Here is an 18284-nt window from a genome sequence, read left to right on the forward strand (position 1 = left end):
ATTAGATAATAGATAATAGATACTTTCAAATTAAGATATATTAGAATAATAGATATTAGGTAATAGATAATAGATACTTTCAACTTAAGATATATTAGAATAATAGATATTAGATAATAGATAATAGATACTTTTAACTTAAGATATATTAGAATAATAGATAATAGATACTTTCAACTTAAGATATATTAGAATAATAGATAATAGATACTTTTAACTTAAGATATATTAGAATAATAGATAATAGATAATAGAAACTTTCAATTTAAGATATATTAGAATATATATGAGGTAATAGATAATAGATACTTTCAACTTAAGATATATTAGAATAATAGATATTAGATAATAAATAATAGATACTTTTAACTTAAGATATATTAGGATAATAGATATTTTTAACTTACTATACATTACTGCATATACTGCAAAATTCTAACCTCAATCCCACAGGGTATTTGTCAGGACAGAAGATTGAAAGTTATGAAAATTATATCCAAAAAAAGAACTGAAGCAAAAGTAGAGTATGGCGATCCACTGACATAAGTATTATTTTATAATTTTATATTTATATTTATATTATAATATGTAGTTGCATTTAATTATAACAGAATAAGTTATCCAAAGTTAGTATTTTTAGAGAAGTGATAAAAGTAAAAGGTAGCTCGACTTTTTGCTGAAAATCCCAAAAATACATATTAATGTAACCACTGTGAATACACTTTTGTGACCCATGATTTTGTATTAGTTATAAAAAAATCATTCTGCCTCAGACACATACCGTTCGATTTTAACGAAATTAATACACACAATCCTCATACATACCCCACATGTTCTATGTATAATAGAAATTTAAAAATATTTGTTATCTTGGACATTCTGTATTCATTTCCACTTGAAATTATATATATATAATATATATAATAATAGAAATATATAAAAATAATATATATATATATTGTGTTTTAAATACTTTCGTGGGCCAGTGTAATTTATAAACGGGAGACGAATCTCTTCGGAAAAGACACCATGTAGACATACTCGTAACACGGAGAACGTTAAACCGATCACCGAAATTAATAAGTTGCGAGAATGGAATGCCTTTTGCAAAATCGACGAAAGAAAGACGGTGCAGAGATATTGGTTGAGAACTCCTCGTTTGCTCCTTTCTGTCTAGAGCTGGCGTAGATGGCAACGGCCTGAGGATTTTTCCCGAGGTACCGAGGTTCATTAATCATACGGTTGTCGAGGAAAACGGCGCGGCGCCGTGAGAGCAGCGACTGAACCGATGCCACGCCGCGAGAAGAATAAGATCTTTCTCTCTCTCTTCCTCTTTTTCTAGTATCCCGGCAACACGGCTGTGAGCCACGCGTTGGGCTGGCTATTGTACCTCGCTGAGTGCACAGTCGTGTAAAATCTATAAGGAACGGTCATGCCGAGCTCGGATATCTCGCGGCAAAACGTGTCGCGCCAAGTCGTTATTCGCTGATAGGCAGCAGTCTCAAAGGTGCACGACCCACAAACGTCTCTTCGATTGATTCGTTCGTAGATCACGTCGTGATATTGTTGCCTTTCGATATGGATTTATTCGCCGGCTCTTTACGATCGAAAGTGTCATCCGAGGAATTTCATTCGGAAGTTTGCTGCTTTGAATCTTCGTGTCAACGAAATTAGCCAAGGTAATTTTTAATCGCTCGATGCGAGATCGTATGAAATAAATGAAAGTAAATAATTCGAAGGATAAACAGTATCAGAATCGAGGAACAAACCTCGATGCTGGATGACTAATCAGCTTGACAATATTGGTTCAGTGCTAACAATGAGTCAGTGACAGTTCTCCAAACATACGTTCATTGGGAAAATTCTAATAAGTAATTGGTCATCTACGATCCTTCCACTCTCTTCTTTTGCCGAAAAAACATAAATACAAAAAGGCGACTGCTGGGAAGGGGCAGTAGCACTCTCTTTCATCCGGGAGACTAGAGACACTGTAATGTAATCTTTGACCACGATGTTACGTCGTAAGAGTGTAAATTATACTTCACAGTTTTACAGAACTATTTTGTTCGGACAAGACAAGACCTCCATTTCAGAACTTGCAGATGTAGAAATGTTACAATACTGGGTGTTATACTTGCTGCAACGTTACACTGTATATACACTGCCTTTCTATTATACAGAGTGGGCCAAAAATCATTTCCTATTAAAATAAATCCGTAATTTCTTTTATTTATTTATATATCATGTTTATTATTTGTGTATCATGTTATTACATATTTATTTTATTGGATATTTAATAAAATTAATTTTTTCTTATATTTTGATGTTTCATTAAAAAAAAAAAAATAGGTGAAAAATAAGTTTCGTCGATTCCCAGTTAGCGATCTCGTTGCCAGACGAGAAAAAGCCTTGGGATGTTCGTGAATCGTCGGATTCAAACTCGAGGGCGGAAAAGGAGAAACACGTGCCCGCTCGTTGCGTCGGACGAAAATTCGAAAACTCTCGAGGCCTCGAGAATCAGCGACTGTTCGAGATTCCCTTTGTCCGAGTCCAATGTTCCAAATGGCCGGCTGGTCTGCTCTTTCGAAATTGCGAGGTTTTCCGTTCTCTCCTCCGTTTCGACTTTCACGTACATATGAATTTCGATGTGACATTCAGCTTCTGTAAATCGCGACGGATAATTTCTATATTTTTCTAACCTCTTGTACAGGGTGATTCACGTAATTTGCACGCTTGAAGTGACTTTTGAATTGTGCGTCCAAAAAATTGTTTAATACAAAAGTTGTATGGTTTTAAAGTAGGCAAAATATGGCGTGTCGATTTTTTTGTGTTTTTCAAAATTTTCAAGGTCACCTTTACTTCTTCTAAATGGACCATATATTCTTTTCATCATAAATCGAAAGAGTATTAAATTCTTGTATATACTATATACTATAAATACTAGATACTATATACTATATATACTAGATACTAAATACTATATACTATATATACTAGATACTAAATACTATATACTATATATACTAGATACTAAATACTATATACTATATATACTAGATACTAAATACTATATACTATATATACTAGATACTAAATACTATATACTATATATACTAGATACTAAATACTATATACTATATATACTAGATACTAAATACTATATACTATATATACTNAAAAAAAAAAAAAAAAAAAAAAAAAAAACAGCTCATCCACTGCAATAGTAATTTTTTTTCACTTCGAAATTAACTGACTGAAGATCGAAACGAGTCTTTCTTTCTTCCTTGCTTTTTTGTATTAGCGAGTGGAGTTAATGAAAAAGAGGGCACAGACGTCGAAAGTGGAAGGAAGAAGGAGAAACAGGGAAACGTGCGGATTAAACGAGTGTGCCGAGAGTTTGGGTTCCTCCTCGGCGTTCTTCGAATTGGCCGTTTCATGGGCGAACGGTGATTTCGAAGGTTCGTCGGGGGGATCATCATCGACGGAGGGACGAAGCTATCGCCACTCTTATCTACCTTGCTTCCGCTTCCGTCCCGGCGTAGGTCGCGAGGCTCGTTGCGAGTATTTACGCGCGCCGAGGACTACGCGATAAAATGCACGATCGCCCTCGAACATCGTAAAAACAGTGATAAATCTCACTTGTTATCGCAATCGCGCGCTCTCTTTACGACCGGATCGCTTGTACAGCTGAGACACTGCTCGCGAAAACCAAAAATTGCGACCGAGAAACGTTGCGCCGTGATCGTCGAGGTATTTTCGAAGATCTTTCGACGTTTATGTCGAAAATACACTCGCCACGTGGTGAAAGAAATTTGCATCTGCTGTTAAAGTGAAATTTGTGTAAACGTTCATTTCAGAACGAACAGAAAACATGTTGGAATGTTTTAGAAAACATTCATTTTAGAAATAGTATTATTTCATGAAAAAGAAAAAAAATTATATATAATTGATAGCATTCTAAAATGAATTAGAATTTAGGATGCAAAAGAAAAAAAAAACTGTCAATTGTAATTGCGTACAATTCTTTTCTATGAAATAATACAATTTTATAATGAATATTTACAATGGAACGTGATTTAAAATAGCAACTAGAAAAGTTTATTAATTTTATTGCAAGATTTTACTGTAATTTAAATATAGTTTTTATATTATATAGTTTTTAAATATACTGTAATTTAATATAGTTTTTATATTATTCAAAATTTAATACACTTTTAATATATAAATTTTATTACAGTTTATTTCAATTCCATAGCAAATGCGCTTGTTATGCTTTCGACGAGTATACTCGTCACGCAGTGAAAGAAAACTTGCATTTGCAGTTAAAGTAGAATTTGGGTAAAACGAAAAACCAAATTCGTAATTTTCATCATTCATTTCAAAATAAATGAATTTAGGATAAAAAAAGAAAGAAATTGTTATCAATCAACATGTAATTTAATATTACAATATCAGATTGTAACATCAAATTATTACATGTAACTTTTTATGAAATGATACAACGAAATAATACGGCGAGGCATGATTTAAAAAAAAAAAAGACCAGAGAATTTCATAATTCATTATAAAATTTTATTACAACGTCATATATTTTTCACTTGCTGCTTGAAATTTAATACAACTCTTTCAATACATTCTTAAATCTTATAATTTATTTCATATTAATCTCATGGCAAATGCACTTTATTACTCCGCTTTCGTCGAATATACTCAGCATAAAAATAAACGAGCACATTCTCCGCACGAAGTACGTAATAAAACACTCGGTAGGGGTCAAGTCGAACGAAGAAACGGGACGAGCAAGTGTTGAAAAAGGTAGCCACGTGACAAAGAACGATCCCTGCGCGGAGCACATCGTCGTCTTCTCCCGCGAGATCACGCGAGAAATACGTTCGCGTCTCCGTACACAGCCGTATTGATACTGAACGAGGATTACGTCCGAGCGCGCACGGATTCGAGGCCTCGATAGAGTTCCACCACCGTGGAACAGAACACAAAATTCTCGACGCCCGTAACTAGGAACTTTCTCACTCGGGTTTCGCTCTTTTTGTTTCGTTCAAGAAAGCCAGCAGGCTTTCGGGAGGGGGAACTCTCTCGCTCCAGTGACTCCGGCGTGTCTGCACACAACTTGCCGAGTGAATCATTCCTCTTGTGTCGATTTCGTTCGATTCCCCCTCGCTTTGCAGTTAATGGGGGAAAGCGGTAGATTCAGGGGACCGCGTTAACTGAAACGGAACGTTCGTTTGTCCACGTTGGCGAGGTTATTTATACACGCCTCTCGTATCCAATTTCTATCCGGGGCGAAACGATTTCTCTCGGTCAAGATCGACCGACGTATCGACTGATTCGCTCGGTCGATACATACTTTACTATCCTTGGGGAAAATATTTCGATATTTCGGTCGAGAGAGTGTGAAGTATGTGCTTCGTGTCAAATTGACTGGAAAATCAGAAAGCTCCAACCTCGTGTCTATTTTTTTTCTTTTTTCTTTCTTTCTCTTATTTTGAGCCAGGTGGTTCTTTCAAACCAGTGCATGACGTCACGGTTTCACAGACCATTTGCCAGCTCGTTGGTGACGTACCTGTCACGCGCACACTTCCGATCGGTCGCTGACATCCCTGCAACACCGACGGTGGGTGGCACAATTTTGGCTCGCGTGTACATACGTATGTACATATCTCGAGCGATGCAAGAACAGGCTCTGCCAGGATGGAACGGCTAGATTATGCGCGGCAAGACCCGGATGTGTCACCGTGCATGCCTTCGCCACCCCCAGCCGACCAATCCTGGCCATTGTCGTTCCAGTTTTCGATCCGTATGCCGTTTACCATTTGCCAATGATTCGAACCAATTCGGAGCTCGCGCATGTAACATCCAGTGTATTTTTCAACGGCAGTAAGTGTTATAAAAAGTGTTTTATCGCACATAATTTATAATTAGAAATAATATGTATATAAATATTAATATAAATAATATAGGAAAGATTATATAGAGTGGTCCATTTAAGTAAGACCTAACCTAAACATCTTATCCAGATTGTGGAGATGTAAAACAAATTTTCGGTATTGAAGGGTCAATAATTGGCAGGATTTTCTTTTCAGTCATGGGTGTTTTTTTTTTTTTTTTCATAAAACTATTTTTGGAACTACATATTTTTTTTTTATTCTATCGTGTAGCTGATGAAAAGATACGTTCAGATATATAAAGAACACAAGAAAATTTCACGTATGAATTTATCTTTATCGAGATCACAACCCAAAGTCGAATATTAATATTAGCTATATAAGGTTTGTTTTGACGATGATTTTGATATATTTATATACAGGGTGGTCCATTTAGGTAAGGCTACTTGAATACATATCCTTTTTTGAATTGTGACGGTGCAAAAATATTTTTTGCCCAACACGATTGTAAGAATTTGGCAAGGATTTTTTTTTCCTGGAGTTTTCAAGGTCATTCTTTTCATTCAACCATGTATTTTTTTATACGAAAGTGACCAGTTATTCTTTCAAAGAAAAACTTGAATTTTTACAAATCAAAACAGTATCACTTTAAGGTTATGTTCTTTACATGTCCAAACCATCTATTTTTTTACCAGCTACACGACGTAATAAAAAAAAAGATACATAGTTGTATTGAATGAAAAAAAAAAAAAATCAATAATCTTGAAAGCTCCAGAAAAAAAATGAATAACTTTTTACTTGGGAAAAGAATATTCTCACCTGTTATTGGTCCTTCGATACTATTCATATTAGGCGAGAAATATTTTCTGCACCGTTGCAATTTCGAAAAGATATTTAGGTAGCCTCACTCCAAATGGACCACCCTGTATAAGCTACTATCAGCGTATTTTATATCTTATACATTTTAATTGTATGTTACACGTTTAGCGACAGTAAAAACTTTCTCAACATCCTCGACTCTCCTTGGGAAAATCGTCGAGGCTATTTTCTGAAAATAGTTGTCAAACGTTTCCAAACTAACTAAAAGAAAATCCATTCGAATCTGAAGGCGTATACAAGGGAAATTGCTGGGCAGCTTGCGGCGAACGAGAATACGGGATACTCGTCGCTGCTTCGCTGCATTGTTCCACGTCGGCATTGTTCGTCGCAAGTTTCCTTTGACTTTCGAATAAAGTGCTGGCGAAGTAGCTCTACCAGAGGTACGGCACTACGTGATTCACCGTAGGCGAAAAGTCCCCGGAGAAAAACACCGATGATAATCGTTTGTCACAGAGTTCTCGTATCTCGCGAGTGGATACAGAAACTCTGTTTCTGTTCAGCCACAATAGCTACGATGTATCATTGGCATCGCCGTTTAGATTCAAGAATAATCGACAATGATCAATTAATAAAACGCACGTCACTGTATAATAAAATTCAATTTCCCTCTGAGCTTCAATCACTTGCGCTGGCAGCTGATTGCGGACCATAACGAGTGACCGAACCGTACACAATAATTTGTCGCTTTCTTTTTGAACTCAACGGTATGATATTTCTACCAGTGGATAGAAATTATTGAGGAGTAATAAATTTATTATCTGTTTTGCCTGGGTTACACTTAAATATACTTAAAACTGAGAAAATATTGCAATTTTGTTATTCCAGCGCAAGAGGTTAATCTGAGCGACTGTTGGATTTCCATGCACCCTGATATTTTTGAGAGTGTAAGGTCTAAAAATAAAATAAAATGTACAAATGCGAAAATCTCTCGTTCACTGTGTAAAAATAAATAAGGGAACAAAGCCTGTGACTGTGTTGAATCAAGTCTTACATTGTGTGAACGTAACTGATATCTTATTTTTCAGTTTCATTAACGTCGAGCTGAAAAAAAAAGCAAGAGCCACAATGTCAGCATCCTTTCATCGAAGACTGACAGATTGGACAGCTAGCAGCACTGTTAGATGAAGTTTATAGATTTTTTTCTTCCTCTTTTGTTACTTTGGGGACAGTTACTATATAATATACACAGTACATAGAAAAAAGAACCAGTGAAAAATAATGAAAGTAATTTTAAACAAATAATAATAATCGTTACATTTTTGTGTACTTGCTTGTGCGTCTGATACGTTAAAAATTTGTTTATTTCGTTATTGGTATTTGGTGTAACCGGATATTATCGTTGACAACCAGAGGCAAGCAACTCTTGTCAATAAAAAGAAAAAAAAAAAATTAAAAAAATAATACATGAAGCAAAATTTCACTTCGTCTAGATAATATTACTAAATAATAATTAGACTATTATATTACTAGATAATTACTAGATAATAATCCTGAAAATATTCCCACAAATTTTTATCCAAATTGATTCGATAGTCCTGCAGACATTTCCAGATATCAATTTTGACGTTCCCATTCTGTGGAAAAATCTTTCGTTTATCTGTCACCACTGCTCATCAAAACCAAAACTATTATACTCCAAGTTAATTATTTTCTAGATTAGCCGAAAAGAATCGCAAACTCGCAACATGTATAATTTTTCGAAAAATTGACTTCCTCGACTTCATCTTCAAGACTTCAAAAAGAGTCTCGTGTATTGATTATTCGTTTCTAATGGGCGTTTCAATTCCGCGAGTTAAATTACCGTGACCGATTTCTCTTTCGGCCGTTCATCAGGCCGATCTCCCTAAACAACGTTTGGGCCGCGCCGCGAATCCGGTCCAAGGAAGAACGAGGAAAGTTCGTACGCTCGGTATAAAGACGATAACAGCGGGTTCGAGTGCGCTCTTGAAAGCTTCGAAAGTTCGAGTCTTTCCGATACGACGATAAAACGAATGATTAATCGAAATTTTGGTCCTAGGTTCTGAAAGAGAACGAGGGAAAGCCCTGGTGTTTCTGAGCAGCTCGTTGACAACAACGAGCGTGAACTAACGAACGAGCACAGCCACGGTCGTGCGTTCCTGCTTCGATCCCTGGATCCTTTCACTTTTTAACCCAGTTTCCATCGTCAGGCCGGCAGCAGGTCGCAGCGACCGATCAGCTAGTAATTAACGTCCTTTCTCTTTTTCTCTCTCTCTCTCTCTCTCGTGACTTTCATCCCTTCGCCAAATCTCTCGTTTTCCTTGCAAATTCTTCTTTTTCTTCAGGCAACTGAGACAAAGTTTACGCGAGGAATTGTGTGCAATGGCGAGGCAGTCGGAGAGGAAAATGCCAGGTGAGCTGTCGCTCGAAATGCCACCTCTCCGTCTTCCCGGCTGAGAGACGCGAGCCTTGAGCTCGTGCTCTTTAGTCGTTGAACGAGAATGTGCGGGATCAATTGGATGGTGGCGATCGACGGTGATAATTAACACCTTGACGATCCTTCATCGACACAAATACGAGAGACATATGGAATGCGTTTCCCTCCTCCTCCGCCCTCCGACTGACTGAACCAGTATATACGTCGCATTCCGCACGTGACATTTCGAAATACATACAGTGTGTTTAACAAGAACGTAGACGCCCCATTTCTTTAAAAAGAAATATTCTTCTTTGCAAAGAAGATCGATTTTTTACACCTAACATATCATTTTCACGCACTTAATCAATAGCAATGAGTCCAATCTTTACCACTAGCGATTATTGCTTGGACGTGCTTTCCACCAACTCTATCGAAACCACGTCGAATAATGTCTAGCGTGGGCCTATGAAAATATCGGCCGTGATTGGACTAATGTCTTCATCAACGAATCCTCTGTTCTGGCACGGTATCCTGTCAAACGAGCCTAGTCTGTCCACCTGGAAATCCAATTGTCCAGAGACCTGTCAAACGTCCAATAAAAGTGCACGTTTGGGGCTGCTTTGATGTTTCGCGGATTTTGGTACTGCTGGCGCAAGAATATTAAACATTCTTGGGCTCTGAAGCATGGTCTAGTTTATATTTCCGTTGGACATTCTTTTGAACGTTTTCTTTCAACGTTTACTAGATCTAAAGCTCTGAAACATCGCGTAGATCAAGACGATCGCTGACTCGTGAGCCTCTTGCGTTTAGTGTCCTCTAGAAACGGTTGGCATCGATCGTTTTATCGATGCTTTAATTTCATCGTTTTTAAATGACCTACAGCAGAGCAATTAAATGGCTCGTTCTTTGAATCTGACTGACTAGATCGAACTAGCCCGTTCTAACGGAAACAGGCTCGCGGGCCGCCGCGTTTGAGAAACGTTAGACTCTTCAACGAATCAGAATCGTTGCAATTTTCACCGATCGTACAGAAACGGTATAATTTCCTCGAAGTCGGAAACGTTGCAATCTGCACGTCGTACAGAAACGATTGCAATATTATTCATCGAGCAATCAACACGAATCAGAAACGATTATAATTTTCAACGAAGAAGAATCTCTATGATTTCAACGAGTAGTCAACACGTAAAGAATTTGTAGTTCTTCGCGAAGTAAAGCAGTCTCGTTTGCAAGTTGAAGTTTCACTTAGAGTTAGACAAGACAAGTTCACGATCCATTAAACACACATATCAATACCCAGAAGCCACACTCGACAATACGGCCAGTGCAGCCACGAGTAAGTCGCAACGGGGACTTTGCGCGTCTTTGCGAACAATCGAGACGCTCGGATGACGATCAAATTGTACGATAGAGGACTTTTAACGTCTGTGAAACATTGGTTTGACGAAGGAAACCAGTCTTGGATACTTCGGGAAGATAACGATCCCAAGCATCGAAGCGGCGTTTGCACGCGATGGAAAAGGGAAAACGGTATCAGCGTGTTGGACTGGCCGTCTCGGTCCCCCAATGCCGATCCAACTGAAAATATTTGGTCAATCGTGAAGCATAGACTGCGAGGGGCGCGTGTCTTAACAATGGGAAACCTGAGTCATCGAATTCGAGAAATACGGAGATCTTTGCCTGTCTTGTACCAATGTGATTGTGAGGCGTTTGCGATTTGATGATCAACGACGTCCATGGAATATTAACGTGTGGCAAGTAAATGGTTCTAATGATTTATCTTCGAGACAAATTATCGTAAAACATCGTAACACTCCTTAACCATTAGGTTTAGAAGCTTGAAATTTAATATTCTTTCGATTTACGATGAAAAAAAATGTACAGTTCAATTTAAAAAGAAGTAGAAATGAAATTTGGGTAACTTCGAAATCCACAAGAAATTGATTTCAATATTCACCCGTGTATTAACCACTTGCGCTGGCAGCTGATTGCGGACCATAACGAGTGACCGAACCGTATACAAGTAATTCGTCGCTTTCTTCTTGAACACGTCGTCGTACGTTATCGCTGGATAGAAATTATTGAGTAGCAATAAATTTCTTATTATTTGTTTTTCACTTAAATACACTTAAAACTGAGGAAATATTGCTAAATTTTGATTCAACAATTTTTCATTAGATCCACGCGAAACGGATCGATCGGGAGTGAAATCGCGACGGAGGGCCCTCTCGGAGGGATGGCGAAATTTCACCTTTCACCCGGTGAAATTTGAAAAAGGAAATCGGGTCGCGTTTGGAAATCCGAAGCTCCGAGTTGCCGGAGAGCGGCAATTCCGTTGTTTATCCGCAGCTTTCCCCACTCGGGTGGCAAGTGTTTTCACCTCTTTGGTGTTACGCGCCGCGTAGTGCCGGCCCAAACATCGGCCAAAGAAGACAAGCGAGAGAAGCCGCGGCTTTGCTCTCCTCGATCGGTACGCGACGCGACACCATCCTCCCTCAGTCCCGCGATCATGTCGTTATCGTCGAAAGGGAGCTTCCTTCTCGTTTCTTGCTTGCTCGCGACGACGATGCTCGCCGCGACGTCCGCGAAACCGACCATCTACAAGAGAAATCAGGACAACGTGTTCGAGCCAGGTGAGGCCTTCGCTTTTACCCTCGGGTGTTGCTCGCGCCCGCAATTTGCAGAGTCGTTTCGTAAGGAGCAATCAATTACGCTTGCTAACTAAATGCTAAACAATTGATTATTAAATTAATGGCTATTAATTAACGGACAAGTTGCGTCAGTGTTCGCGCAACTGCGTGTCAAGAGCAGGTTACAGCTTAACAAGATTTTGTAATCAAGTGATTCTTTTCTCTTCTTTTCTTCTCTCTTCTCGAGTTGTCAGTCGTGTGACAAAACATTCTTTTTTTTTTTTTTTTGTTTCACTTTCATGCCTGTCTTCTTCCCGTACTGGACGTTCATTCCTGCTCGGAAGTCTTGGTACAAATTTTATTGCAAGGTTTGTGTGATAAAAATAGTACAGTAGAAGTAAATTGTGAATTACGATACGATAAATAAATGCCGAGATGTTACAATGTAAATTACACAATATGCAATATAATTAAACAGAACAAATGTGAAACATACTTTATACGATAAAGACTCTATATCAATATATATATAAAATTAAATTAAATACAAAATACATTTATTTACATTTATTTACATTTACATTTAATTTTTAAATTAAATGCAATATGTACAATCTGATTAAATATAATAGATATAAAGGATATTTTATTCACAACAAAGACTTTGTTAATACATTAATATATTGTATTATTATATTATAAAATATGTATACATGATAGGTATATACTAATATATAAGTGTATATAAGCGTATACTTATCGTGTATATATATATTTTATAATATATATATAGTATATACTATAATATAATATATATTATATAAATAGTACATACTATAATATAATATATATATTTTATTATATATACACGTGATAATACACGACAAATATGTTAGTGAATACTAAATAAAAATAAAAGTGTCCTAAGACTTTCGAGCAGAAGTGTAAATGCGTCCGAAATTTCTTTTTCCCACAATGTACAATAATTCTTAAGTTTCTTAAGTTTCAATCGTTATTGTCTTCCGGAGCTGCTCAAGCAGAGATATCCTTTTTGCGAAAGAAAGCCGAGTGAATTTTGGCGCGCAAGAGGTCGAGAAAGTCTTAAAAAAAAAAAAAAAGAAATCGAAAGTTTCGGTGTCTGCTCTGCCGGTAACGCAGGAAATCGCGCACGATCGTCTGGTCACAGGAAAACTTTCACTTCAATTGTTGCCGCGGTGAAGATTCGCCTTGACCTCTCTTTCCTTGCGAGAAAATTTGCTTTTTTCTTTTTCTCCCGTGTTGTATTATGTTCTACTCTGACAATTTTTGACATTTTGGAAGCTATTGGAAACTTTTTGCTTACTGTACGCGTACACTCTGCATAATTATTGCATAAATTACATTTACACGCCATTGCGTACATCGCGTCATCTTAATTACTCATATTTCTCTAAGAAAAAAAAAAAAAAAAAAAATGATTGTAACGTACGATCTTAAAAAAAAAACTTACGTGCAATGTATGATCTAACTTGCGATGACTAACTCGTGCAAACTGATTCTCGAAGCTTGTTCACCTTGCTCGATAGAACGAGACAACGATAAGGACAAATTACGAAAGGATCGACAAATGAATCGACGTCTCGAAAATATCTGATCTAACACCGATGGAATTTCAAAGAGCTCGATCGAATTTGTGACTGCTCGTTACTTGCTAAGCAACGCGAGACAAGGAAATTTTATACAGTTCGAACCTGTGGCCAGATAAAGAGCCGATCTCTCTCGAATCCCGAATTTTCTTGAAGCGATGCTCAATGCTTTGTGGGTAAGCGTAACGGAACGATGACGTCAGTGCACGTCCAGCGTGGGCTTCGATTATAGCAAGATCGCGATCGTATCCTTGGAGCAGCTGTGTTTTTCCGCTGGTGAAAGAAACCTGATTAGTTTTCAGAATAGCAGGATTACTCTAGCTGCTGCTAGATTATTATCTATTACGCACCGCACTTGTTGCCCCTCGACGTTTCTTTTTTAGGTTAGAAGACGCGCCAGTGTACACGCCGCCATTTTCTTTCGTGGCGTTATGTATCGATTTTCATCGATTCATCTTTCGTGAACCGTTTGCACTCGACTTCTGTCCCTTCTGAGGGGACGTCGTACGTGGGTAGCTCGGATTTCTTCTTTTTATAATTTGCTGATCATTATTGTGAACGTATACATTTGGTATTGTTGTATGATATGATATAATTTTGTATAATATCTGAATAGATATGCCTAGAGTGGGTTTAAAAGCTATAATAACGACGATAAGAAGGACAAAAGAATTTTAGAAAAAGAAATTTCTAAAGGCAGTCAGATACTCGGGTATTCTATACAATTTTATCTGATTTTTCGAGCCATTTGTAATTTACATAATAATTTGTGTAATTGGAGAAAAAAGAAATATCCAAGGTTGATAAGAGATATTTATGTACACCAGCAATAACTGCCAAGTTTGGGAAGTGTATCTTCTACAACTGGAAATATTCAAGACAAACGAGTAACCTAACCTAAATCTACTATTCGAAAATGCGATTTATCGACTTTTATATTAATTTTAATTTAAAACAGTTGCTTCGTTGTTTTTATTATTTGTCGTTTAAATAAAAATTACATTGTAGACATCCGAGTAGAAACAATAAATGTGTAGCTTGAACTATCAATTCGAAACCGGAGCCATTGATCAGAGATCGTACGACACGACGAGCAGGATTTGCATTTACAAGGAATGAATGAAGGAAAATCCAACGCCATTGAGTTATTACGCCACTAGGAAAATCGAATTATCGGGTCATTACTAACGTCGAGTTCATCGAGTTACGATGATCGAGTTAACAGTTTCTTGATAACGTCGAACGACTTCGATCGCTAACTTATACGTAGCTGCGGGCCAACGATTAATACGTAATTAAAACTCCGTTAGAAAACCGAGATCACTTTCTAGTCGCTTCTCCTTTCACGAGATGGCTCATCGTTTCTATTAATTGTCAATCCTCGGCGTTGGTCATCGATGATTTTGTAAACGGACGATTTTTTCATGCATTATTGAACAACCAAGTATTGCGTTTATCTCATCGTATCTTACGATATCTTATGACCGCTAAAAATAGGCGAGTGTCGCGAGAAACGATAATACTTGGAATTTTTACGATTCATCTTTGATACCACAGAAAAAAAAGAGAGAGATTGATATCTTAATGAGTCGCCTACGAGATACTACGTGTACTTGTGGAGATAAAAGAAAAATAACGATAGTGATGAAGAAAATTTTGAATTTATTTCATCATTTGCGTAACTCTTGAATGAAACCTACTAATTTCGTTCGTTGTTTCAGTGATGGTACCAGTTTCGTCCACGGTGATCCCCCTCTCAGTTTACAAAACGGAATATGGTTTGGGATTTATATCGAAGGACAAGAAGCAATCGTCCTTCAAGCCAGAGGATGGAGTTAAACTGATAACGAGTAAGTGAAACTTTGCACGTATATACGCATGCGTGAAACGTAAAAGTTAAAAGCATCGTTTCTTACAGTTAAGAAGAGCCACGAATAGAAAACGTAAAAGTACAAATGCAAGCTAAGTACAGGCCAACTTTTACTCATACGGCAAAGTAGTACTAACAAAAGTGAGATGGTATAAATTTATCCCGTCGAGGCTAGACATTGTAAGTGAATCTCGGATTGCAAGAGATTTGCATCTCACGTGATGACAGAAAATTCACACCAAAAACTTATTTACCTCGATAATTAATCTTGTCATTTTGAATATATTGATAATCATAACCAGAATCAAACATTGCGAAGCCAAACTGTAGCAAGTATGGAAACAGAATCTGTTAAGTTTTTCTTTTTGTATTTAATTTGAAATATAGCACGCCACTTCTGACATAATGTTTATACGTATATCAGGTTTAATATTGTAAGAAAGCAGGTGTAAGTAAGAAATTGCAAACTTTTATTAAACAACGTCCATGTCATTATTTATTTATCTATCGTTACGATATTTCCATTGGTTCTTCCGCTGGAACAAAAAACAGTTACACGAATAAAGTTTGAAAAAACGTAAAGACTTCAGGACCTCCCCCTTTTTTCTTTTTCTTAAAATTTACTTACGTATTTCGTTGAACATGAAATCATCCTGATATTCTTTGAGAAACTGGGTGGATCTATTTTCATCGAGGAACAACGAGTAGACACGTTTCACGTCATCGATATTGACCTAAAAACATATTGCATATTATCATTAGATTTTCGGTGTAAGAATGATAGTATAACTCAGTATTTACTTCTGTGCTCTTTCTTCGCCGACTAACGAGAGAAGCAGTCGTAATCAATTGAATCGCGTATCTCAACGAGGTTTCCAACGCGATTCTGGTAAGAACCGTTAAAGCGTCATCCGCCATTTCACAATCTTCTTCTTCGCACCTTATCTTTAGAATTTCTTTCAATTCTTTCTCTTGATACGGACTTGTCGGGACAATGATCATACGATCCAACAAATCTATTGGGATGCCATGCGGACTCTTGTAATTTGTCCCTCTGATTCTCGTAATACCTATAAAGTTCAACGATCTTAATATTTTGTGTTAATCAAGATAGCATACGAGTTTGTACAAGCACCTCTGTTTGTAGCCATGATAACGACCGGTGCCATCTCATTTTCCAGCGCCCGATTAAGGAACGAGAAGCATTCTATGTCGAGCATATGAACCTCGTCGATGAATAAAACGCCTGGAACGATTTCTGCTTTCCCTTCCTCGCGCCACTCGGCGACTTTCGCGTTTATTTGATCGCGCACTTCTGATTTAATTTCTCCAGTGTCGCCAGAGAACAGCGCCAGAAATCCGTGGGTTCTACTGTTTATAACATCAACCTCATGCAACGTTACTGTATGGACGACCTCTTTGCGTTTTTGCAGTTCACCCTCGGGACACTGCACGAAGCGAGTTTGAGAGCCAGTCGCGTCGTAGTCACGGGCTCTGGTGAATGACCTTCCCAGCCTGTTTATTTTGCCTGTGGCTTTGTCGATTGTGATCACATCTCCAGCTTGCACCTTAGTTTAAGTAAATCGTCATTTCAAGAAATCCGAGAAATGAGAGGAAAGCAAACAGTCATTATTCGTTCTTACTAACTTTCTCTTTCATCAAACTGTCGATCATCTTGTTCCCCAGGTCGTAGATTGTTTCCATCTCCGTTGTCTTCAGGGTTAGCTTTCCAACTTTAGCGCCCACACCTGTAGCAGGTCTGTCCACTTGTATTTCGACCACTTCACCTTCTATAATTTCTGTCTCCTCCTTGATCCTGACACCAATGGATTTCCTAATGGCCTGAGTAAGAGCTTCGGTTTTGCTCATTTCCAACGAATATATTTCAGAACCTGCCATTGAGGTAAACGGAGTGTCCATGCCCAAGGCTTGTGCCATTCCCATGGCAATGGCAGTTTTCCCAGTACCAGGTTGGCCTGCCAACAATATAGCTCTACCTGCTATTTTACCATCTTTGATCATTTCAAGGACAACGCCTGCAGCTCTCCGCGCCATAAGCTGACCAACCATACCCTGCGATACCTAAATAATCAATTACAAAGTTAATGGAAGTCTGTGCTCGAGTAATGATACATAAAAGGCTAATATATACGTACATGACGAGGTTCCAAACTATCGTCCAAACCTAAACCTCGAATATGAGAATGTGCGCCAATTCTCTCAATTCTTGTGATTTCACGAACTTCTTGGCATTTTGCAGCTGCAACAGTCTGAAATAAAGAAAGCAATTTTATTAATCAAATAAACATGTAATATATTCAGTAGTATGTAAATTTGTTTCCTTTTTCAATTCCATTAATTAATTAATGGTATTAGAATATAGAATATTTTAGAAATATATACTTTTTGTAGTTAATAAGTTAATAAGTATTTTATTATATATATAAGTTAATATAGTTATTTTATTTATTATACGTATATATATTATAATATAATATATAGCATTTCAAAAGTAATATAGTAAAAAGAGCATTTTTTATATTTTACGACATTTGAGGAAAAAAGAATAGATTTTGTATAGGTTAATTGGACTGAACAGAACAAAAATGTATTAGTAACAACGCATTTGTCAAATATGATGCAACAAATTGAAATTGGTGAATAATTATAGCATTAATTTGTAATGAACATTTACCGTCATGTTTGTAAAATTCCTACGTGTGGATTAATGCTACTGTTATTGACAAAACAGAATCTTTAAAACCAAGCGGCGTCACGAATAATGTGTATTCTAGTTAGGGAACTTACAACTACACAGAGTGTACACGTTTAAAAGAGTCATCTGGAAGTGCACCTCGAACTATCAAATTTAATGTATCGACAATTGCTGTGGAAACTAATTTGAGCGATAAAAATTTAATTTAAACAAAGCTGAGCAAATAAACTGGTTCAATTCATTTCCATAAATTTGCCTAAAATTTACCAGAATTTACCAGAAAT

The 18284-nt window shown here is 37.2% G+C and overlaps 2 protein-coding genes and 1 long non-coding RNA gene across 5 annotated transcripts; 2 read left to right on the plus strand and 1 right to left on the minus strand.

The window, feature by feature from the left end:
* Positions 1 to 4706: 4706 nt before the first annotated feature.
* On the plus strand, positions 4707 to 8144 carry LOC122530925. 2 transcript variants are annotated; one of them, XR_006307138.1, is made up of 3 exons: positions 4707 to 5895; positions 6891 to 7666; positions 7808 to 8144. It is a non-coding gene; the product is annotated as an uncharacterized LOC122530925 (long non-coding RNA). The 2 variants fall into 2 exon arrangements; XR_006307137.1 differs by lacking the exon at positions 7808 to 8144 and adding an exon at positions 6177 to 6287 and having other exon boundaries at positions 6891 to 7569.
* Positions 8145 to 11537: 3393 nt separating this feature from the next.
* LOC122530922 lies at positions 11538 to 15477 on the plus strand. Of its 2 annotated transcripts, none has more exons than XM_043658338.1 (3): positions 11538 to 11852; positions 15136 to 15264; positions 15333 to 15477. In XM_043658338.1, the coding sequence occupies exons 1-3, from the start codon at positions 11669 to 11671 to the stop codon at positions 15350 to 15352; spliced, it is 333 nt and encodes a 110-aa protein (XP_043514273.1). In that variant the 5' UTR covers positions 11538 to 11668; the 3' UTR covers positions 15353 to 15477. The 2 variants fall into 2 exon arrangements, 1 of the variants encoding a protein (XP_043514273.1); XR_006307136.1 differs by lacking the exon at positions 11538 to 11852 and adding an exon at positions 14451 to 14705.
* Positions 15478 to 15646: 169 nt separating this feature from the next.
* LOC122530920 (ruvB-like 2) lies at positions 15647 to 18086 on the minus strand. Its single transcript, XM_043658336.1, has 7 exons — positions 17980 to 18086; positions 17441 to 17554; positions 16932 to 17366; positions 16420 to 16852; positions 16086 to 16354; positions 15913 to 16018; positions 15647 to 15820 (listed from the first exon to the last, which is right to left on the minus strand). Exons 1-7 carry the CDS (start codon positions 17983 to 17985, stop codon positions 15795 to 15797), a joined length of 1389 nt encoding a protein of 462 aa, XP_043514271.1. The 5' UTR covers positions 17986 to 18086; the 3' UTR covers positions 15647 to 15794.
* Positions 18087 to 18284: the final 198 nt, after the last annotated feature.

The sequence above is a fragment of the Frieseomelitta varia genome, unplaced genomic scaffold (genome assembly GCF_011392965.1).
Source record: "Frieseomelitta varia isolate USP_RPSP 00005682 unplaced genomic scaffold, Fvar_1.2 scaffold_364, whole genome shotgun sequence".
Taxonomy (NCBI): domain Eukaryota; kingdom Metazoa; phylum Arthropoda; class Insecta; order Hymenoptera; family Apidae; genus Frieseomelitta; species Frieseomelitta varia.